The 7,591-nt window shown below is 53.4% G+C and overlaps 1 protein-coding gene across 1 annotated transcript in view; it reads left to right on the top strand.

Moving 5' to 3' along the window:
• The window catches only part of Alox12b (arachidonate 12-lipoxygenase, 12R type), an 11,724-nt gene extending 4,868 nt beyond the window's left edge, over positions 1 to 6,856 (top strand). Inside the window, exons 3-15 of the mRNA XM_050162708.1 lie at positions 454 to 535; positions 638 to 730; positions 906 to 1,028; positions 1,299 to 1,402; positions 1,714 to 1,886; positions 2,101 to 2,241; positions 3,581 to 3,784; positions 4,006 to 4,092; positions 4,346 to 4,515; positions 4,909 to 5,030; positions 5,923 to 6,023; positions 6,339 to 6,509; positions 6,653 to 6,856. Of these exons, the coding sequence (XP_050018665.1) occupies positions 454 to 535; positions 638 to 730; positions 906 to 1,028; positions 1,299 to 1,402; positions 1,714 to 1,886; positions 2,101 to 2,241; positions 3,581 to 3,784; positions 4,006 to 4,092; positions 4,346 to 4,515; positions 4,909 to 5,030; positions 5,923 to 6,023; positions 6,339 to 6,509; positions 6,653 to 6,832 (1,751 nt within the window). The 3' untranslated portion in view covers positions 6,833 to 6,856. The remainder of the gene's footprint in view (positions 1 to 453; positions 536 to 637; positions 731 to 905; positions 1,029 to 1,298; positions 1,403 to 1,713; positions 1,887 to 2,100; positions 2,242 to 3,580; positions 3,785 to 4,005; positions 4,093 to 4,345; positions 4,516 to 4,908; positions 5,031 to 5,922; positions 6,024 to 6,338; positions 6,510 to 6,652) is intronic.
• Positions 6,857 to 7,591: the final 735 nt, after the last annotated feature.

Here is a 7,591-nt window from a genome sequence, read left to right as displayed (position 1 = left end):
ACAAATCCTATATGTAGCTTCAGGTAAATTTAGATCCCAACGAATGAGTTTATCATAAATCAGACTGGATTTCTAGAGACTTTCACATTCTGGATTTCTGGAAAGGGAGTTATTCATCTATCTCATTAGGTTGTTCTTGTGTAGCTTAAATTATTAGTATAAACATAGTGTGTTAGAACGTGCCTTGCCTGTGAATTCTCCAGAACTATTGGTTACCATGACTTCAGAGGAGCTAGAAGGGGGACTTTATAGAGAGCTTGAAGGGTAGAATAGGACTATGGGGGAGATTTTAGCAGGGAGATGGAGCTCCTCTCTCCTACAGGGCTCTCCCCTATCCTTAGCTCCTCCTTCTGAGAGCTGACCTGGGGATGGGTGACTTCTCTTTGAAGACGGCAGGGGTGGGCAAGGGACAGTGACAGCCTTGAACCTCCTTCCTCTCTGGTCTCCCTACAGGAAAGACAACAGCAGATGACACACTCCCCATCCTTTTGGAACACAGACGAGAAGAGATCAGAGCCAAGAAGGACTTCTACCAGTGAGTGGGAGGGTGCCATGGGAGGTCCAGAGCTCGGTGGTGGGTATGGACAGCTCTGCCCCAACTGGAGTCAGGGCCCATGAACCCGGTTTCTCTTTGCAGCTGGAGGGTCTTTGTTCCTGGCCTTCCCAACTATGTGGACATTCCTAGTTATCACCCTCCTGCCCGGCGGTGCCGCAACCCCAACCGGCCTGAGTAAGGACCAGAAGCTGGCCTAGCCCCCCTCCCACAAGACCAGTACCTGCCCCTCCCTGCCTTCCTTTCACAAGACCAGTACCTGCCCCCCATCCCCTTCCACAAGACCAGTACCTCCCCCTCCTTGCCCCCTGGACAGCAGGCTCCACGCTCCAGCCCCTCTCTCTCCACACAGGTGGAATGGTTATATCCCAGGATTCCCGATTCTCATCAACATTAAGGCCACCAGGTTCTTAAACTCAAATCTTCGTTTCTCCTTTGTCAAGACAGCCTCCTTCTTCTACCGCCTAGGGCCCATGTGAGTGTGCGTGAGTGAGGGCACCTGCAGAGATGCGCCTTCCCACCCTCCCCACTTCAGAATAGCCTCAGGTCAGAAAGACTGGGGGAGGCAGGGGGCGGTGGGGTGGGGGGTGACAGTGGAAAACTTGACACTCGACACTCACAGACCAGAGCAAAAAGACCCTGAGACATGGGTCACCCAGAAACTGCAGTGAGTAGGTGGCCCTGTCATTTCCCTGTGCACCTAGCTTCCCTTTAACATTCTGCTCCTTGTATCTCTCCTTCCTAGGGCGCTGGCCTTCAAATTGCGTGGCCTGGTGGATCGCAAACGTTCCTGGAAGAGACTAAAGGACATTAAGAATATCTTTCCTGCTACCAAGACTGTTGTCTCTGGTATGGAGAGGGTCACCCCAAGAGAACACGAGGGAGTCAGGTGGTCTTTGGGGCAAGAGGAAGCCTCATGTCATGGGGTCAGTGGGTTTGGATGGAAGCAACGGAAGGGTCATTTGAGAATCAGGCTGGCGCACCCTGTTTGAGGCTTCTTGAAGATCATCATCCTGTGTCCCTTTGGTCATTCGACGCGAATCTAGGAACTTCCTGTCCCTTCCAAACTCATCTTGATGTCCACTATTTTTTTCTTACATCTCCCCATCTCTGAGAGGGTGCCGGACTTCACGGTGACATTCCTGTGTTATTTCCCCCAGAGTATGTGGCTGAGCACTGGATGGAGGACAGCTTCTTTGGGTACCAGTACCTCAATGGCCTCAACCCAGGCCTGATCCGCAGATGTACGCAGCTCCCAGACAAATTCCCTGTCACAGATGAGATGGTGGCCCCGTTCCTGGGTGAGGGAACCTGCCTACAAGCAGAGCTAGAGGTGAGGCCCTCTCTGGCTTACCGGGGGCATGGTCCCTGGCTTTTTCTTGGGCATCTCCATGCCTCTCCATCGACAAGGTCCATTTGAGTCTCACCCATGCCTGCACCCCCACTTTCCTATCCCCATCCAACCACTGAGCCTTGGGGTCAGTACTCTGGGTTGAAGGTACCCTATCTTAGTGACTAACTGCTTGCCCATTGTGATTTCCCTCCAGAAGGGGAACATTTACCTGGCAGACTACCGCATCTTGGAGGGCATCCCCACTGTGGAGCTCAATGGTCATAAGCAGCATCACTGTGCTCCCATCTGCTTGCTGCACTTTGGTCCTGATGGCATGATGCCCATTGCCATTCAGGTACTAAGGGAAGGTGAGGGTGGGGCTGCTGTGTGAGCGTGTGGCCAGCGCTGATCCCATGTGCCTAAATGTCTCTGTATATTTATGGTTGTGTAAGCCTGTGTACTACTTGTGCATATGTGGGCAAGTACGTGTCCATGTCAGTGTGTATGCCTGTGTAAAGTCCTGCGTACAACCCTGTGTGTGCATCTGAGAATAGTCCCATGTATATGCATACCCTGACCCACATGTGATCATGTGGAGCCTAGGATGAGAACCATGTCCTTGCAGGTGCACACCTGGCTGTTGCCATTATGTGCCTTTATATGAATCTGGAGCTCTGCAGTGCTCTTCTTTGTGGGCCTTAGGTGTAACATGTGTATGCTGTGAGTGTGTACACATAGATGCCCATATGCCAACGGGCCAGGCGGTTGGTTGGAGCTTGTCCTGTTGATGGCATTCCCTCATCCTCCTGCAGACCCACCTCTGCTGAAGCCCTGAGGGACTGACAATCAGCAGCTTCCTAGGCTTGTGGTCTGACAGGAGAAGCAGCCGAGGCATCCCTTCCTCACAGATACTCACAAGGGTCATTTAAAAATTAGAAAAAGGTTCTCTCTGGAGGCATCAGCCAAGCCCTGATGGTCTGGCTCATAGGTGGGACAATGCAGGCTAAATTTCAGTGATAGCGTCCCCTCTCTCCCAGGCCCGGGAACTTGTCCAGTGCTTGCCCTGGTGACTATGGAGGTTGTGGTAGGAAGAGTTATCAGAAGAGGGAGTTTCTCAACCAGCCCCTGCCCCCCATGGCTGACTTCCCTCCTCTTCTTTTTTCCTTTTCTTCTTCCTCCTTCTCTTCCTTTTCTCCTTCTCTTCCTACCCTTTTCTCCCTCCTTTTCTTCTCCTTCTTCAGCCATAAGTTTACTATCTAGTCCTGGCTGGCCTATAACTCACTGTGCAGACTAGGCTGACTTGGATCTCGCAGAGATCCATCTGCCTCTGCCTCCAGAGTGCTGGAATTTGGGGCATGTACCATCACATTTTGATGCCCGAAGTTGCTGCTGCTGCTTCTCCTTCTTCCTTTGGCGTTTGGGGACAGAGTTTCACTTCAGCTGTCCTGGAACTTGCTCAGTAGACCAGGCTGGCCTCAAACTCAGAGATCCACCTGCCTTCTTAAAGAAAGTGGGAGTTTCTGGGCAGAGGCAGGTTCAGGAAGATGGGTTGGGCACAGGGCACAACAAGAGCCAATGTAGGGAAAGAAGAACCCCAGGATGCTCAAAAGGCAGAGGGACTGGAGTACAGGACTCTTTTGCCTCCTCCAGTGGAGGTTTCTACCTTACTAACCCACCTCTTTCCCCACCCCTAGCTCAGCCAGACTCCTGGGCCTGACTGTCCCATCTTCCTGCCCAATGATTCCGAGTGGGACTGGCTATTGGCGAAGACGTGGGTACGCTATGCTGAGTTCTACTGTCACGAGGCCATCGCACACTTGCTGGAGAGCCACCTCATTGGGGAAGCTTTCTGTCTGGCCCTGCTGAGGAACCTTCCCATGTGTCATCCCCTGTACAAGGTATAGGTTTGGGGGAAGGGGACTTTGAAAGCTCCTGGGTCAATTCTGTGGGTGGGGAGGGTGTCCCGTGAGCCCTGCGAGGCATCTAGGGGATCCCCAGAGAGGGCTTGTAGTGGGATCTCCCCAAAGTATTTGAGGGTCTGATGGAGCAGGAGTGGGGGTGCTGAGGTCCTTGGGAGCAATCTCAACTCTCCTCATTGTCTCCTTGCCTTCCTGCCCAGCTCCTCATTCCTCACACCAGATACAACGTCCAGATCAACAGCATTGGGCGGGCCCTCCTTCTCAACAAGGGGGGCCTCTCTGCCAGGGTAAGACTCTTGCCCCCCACTCCAGCATGACACTTGTTTTCTTCTGGCCTTTGCAGTTAGTCTTCAAGCTGAGCGCCACTTGTTTAAGATTCTGGGGGTGGGGAAAGGGGCAGCGTTTGAGAGGATGTTTGGGGGGGGTACGGAGACAGGACTTGGAATGTAAGGCCCAGAGTGGGTCCCAGAGGGACTGACATAGTATAGCATTTAGGAGGCAGGCTCAGAGGAATGCTTATGTAATTCTTTCTTCCTCAAGGCCATGTCCCTGGGCCTAGAGGGTTTCGCGCAGGTGATGGTTCGGGCTCTGTCTGAGCTCACCTACAAAAGCCTCTGCATCCCCAATGACTTTGTGGAGCGTGGGGTCCAGGACCTGCCTGGGTATTATTTCCGTGATGACAGTTTGGCCGTGTGGTATGCCATGGAGAGGTGAGGTGGGGACAGCAGCAGGTGGTACTCAGGGGGACAGACACCTGGAGTGTTGGAGGGGTGTGGGGACCTTTAAGGACCTGGGCTTGGGTGTTTCCTGGGTCTTGGGGTTGTTCATCTGTCTGCTGCCTGTGCCTGACAGACTGGATCATGCTTGCTTTGGCTTCCAGTCTAGACTCGGAGCTGCTTGAGAGCTCCCCTCCCCCTTGGCTCTGTCTGGGAAAGAAAGAGTAACTTTGTATATACTTTACAAAAAGTCTAAGTAGTTTCCGGTCTTGTTCATAACCCCCAAGGGCCTTGCCTACAGGCCTGGGGTGGCGCTGAGGCCAGCCAAAGCCAGCGTGACCTGAAGATGTGGGAGAAACTCTTACTGAGGCTCCATCTTCCTGGCAGGTATGTGACAGAGATCATCACTTACTATTACCCGAACGACGCAGCTGTGGAGGGTGACCCAGAACTGCAGTGCTGGGTGCAGGAGATATTCAAGGAGTGCCTCTTGGAACGCGAGAGCTCAGGTACCGGCATGGAGCCCAGAGGGACCTGGGACTCAGGGGACGTCTCCAGGCATGTCCCTTCCTGCTTTGTGCCTGCCTCCCTGTTGGTCGAAGAAGGCCCAAGCACTCTTCTGTCTAGGATCGGCACAGGACCTTGCCCTGAGCCTTAGAGCAGCAGCTGAGGTTGGGGTGACAAAGCACCTGTGCCTTGTCTGAGCTCAGGGCTACACCTTGTCTCTGCTGAGACCTGGCAGTGTCCCAGGCCTTCTTCCTGGAAACAAGCATTTGTGGATTTGGAAATAAGTTGTGACGTTCAGTGAGAAAGGACAGTATATGGTGGTCGAGGAGTTAGGGTGAGGGTGGGTGTGGCGGGCTCTAGGAGAGGAGTGGAAAGCATCATGAGGTCATAATACTTAAAGACACTTAGGGACACACTCTGCAAATGCTTTGATGCACTGCTGCTGGCTACTGAGTGACTCTGGAGGTCAGCAGACTTCTGGAAGCTGATACCAAGCCATGAATCCTGGTTGAGGAGTCTGGGACTATCCTGAGTCACTGAGAGTTCTGCAAAAAAGCTAAGACTTATGTGTTAGAATATCGGTCCACGCAGATGTGCCGGACAGTTTTAGGATGATGTTTTGGTATCCAGGAGGGAGGTGACCCGGGGCTTAAGTAAGACAAGTGAGGATGCAACCCAGAGCTCAGCTAAGGACTGGAGAAGACAGCGCAGTGCTGGGCTGGATCGGGAAGAATGTTTGTGGCCACAGGAGGGCAGTGCAGGTTGAAGGCAGGAACCCCAGGTCGCCATCCACTCTATTGACAAGATAGGGTGAGCTGGGAGGAGAGGCGCCCTCTGCTGGACACCAGCCTGCTTCGGGATTAACATGGCACGGTCTGTTCCACCATCCCTCAGGCTTTCCCACCTGCTTGCGAACTATACCTGAGCTGATCGAGTATGTCACGATGGTCATGTACACCTGCTCCGCCAGGCATGCAGCTGTCAACACGGGCCAGGTACCTGTGCTCATCAGCCTCAGCCCCAGTCCCCCTAAACAGTGGGTTCCAAGCTCAAGCCACACTCAGTCTATTCCTGGTCCAACCCCAGCTTGTCTCAACAGACTCCCTCTTCAACCTTAGTGCCAGTTGTAGCCCTGGCCCAGTTTCTCTGCCCCACCAGCCTGCAGGCCCATCAGTGATGCCAGCTCCACCGATCCAACCCAGGGTCTTCTGGGGCAGGGGTCCAAGTCAACCACCGGAGAGGGTGCCCAGGCTTGGTTGGCGGGAACCGGGTATTTTCTCACCCAGAACACCTCTTCTCCTCCACTCCAGCTAGAGTTCACCTCTTGGATGCCCAACTTCCCGTCGTCCATGCGGAACCCTCCGATGCAGGCCAAGGGGCTGACTACTCTGCAGACCTACATGGACACTTTGCCGGATGTGAAGACCACGTGCATTGTGCTCTTAGTGCTCTGGACTCTCTGCCGGGAGCCTGACGACAGGGTGCGGGGCTCTTGAGCTTGGGCGGGGGCGTGGCAAGGATGCTTGAGGGGTGTCGGGGACAGGAAGCAGGAAGTGGGAGGCCACAGGAAGGATCGGGTAAGATGGCTTGGCTTTGTCTCAGCACCTGGTTCTTTGTCCTGCAGCGGCCGCTTGGCCACTTCCCAGACATCCATTTTGTGGAAGAGGCCCCTCGGAGGAGTATTGAGTCTTTCCGTCAGAACCTCGCCCAGATCTCTCACAACATCCGCCAACGCAATAAGTGCCTCACCCTCCCGTACTACTACCTGGACCCGGTGCTGATTGAGAACAGCATTTCCATCTAGTTCCGCCCTACCTTTCCACACACTAACTCCTATTTTCCAATAAAATTACTTCAAACACTGCCCTCGCGCTGAGAGTGTCTGCCACATACACGGCTATGCTGTTCTTTGCCATCCAGGTAGGCATAGGGCAGCGCCAGGTTCCACTTCCAGGTTCCAATCCTAAATAGCCCTAGAGATTCAGGCCAGGCCGTTTCTGCCGTGGAGCGTCCTCATCTAAATGCCTGCCTAGGTAGGTGCTCAGACACTGCTGAGGGTGCAGAGGGAAGAAAAAACACTGGGACCTGGATCCCACCTTTCAACTCACAGTTCTGGTCCCTCCAAAGTGCCCATCTACAGAGACTTCGTTACCCAATCCCTATGTAGCTAGACCCCAAGATGAGCCCAACTTGAAACATAAGCCAAAATGGAGAAAAGTCAACAAGAAACCTCAACTATTCCAAACTCAGATACAAGACTCAGCTCTACCTATTGGGAATCCATATTACTCTAAGTCACACCTGCAACCTCCTGTAAGTCACTCCAAGGAACACATCCTGCCAAGGGCATTCTTCAAGTAACCTACTGTTCCCAAGGTCTCTTCTCTATTGTCCCAAGACTCCCTCCCATCCCCACCTTGGACTTTGCTTCCTTTCATGGCTGATGTCCCAATAGGACACAAGAGCATGGGTCATGGCATTGAGGTCAGGAAGTGAGGCTGCCAAGTCGGCCTGACTTTTGGTGGTGGGTCGGGGTAGAGGCATGGTAGGTAGTAATATTGTA

Source organism: Alexandromys fortis, unplaced genomic scaffold, assembly GCF_014885135.2.
Source record: "Alexandromys fortis isolate MF-2015 unplaced genomic scaffold, M_Fortis_MF-2015_v1.1 scaffold_84, whole genome shotgun sequence".
NCBI lineage: Eukaryota > Metazoa > Chordata > Mammalia > Rodentia > Cricetidae > Alexandromys > Alexandromys fortis.
This window is presented reverse-complemented; position numbering and strand designations above follow the sequence as displayed.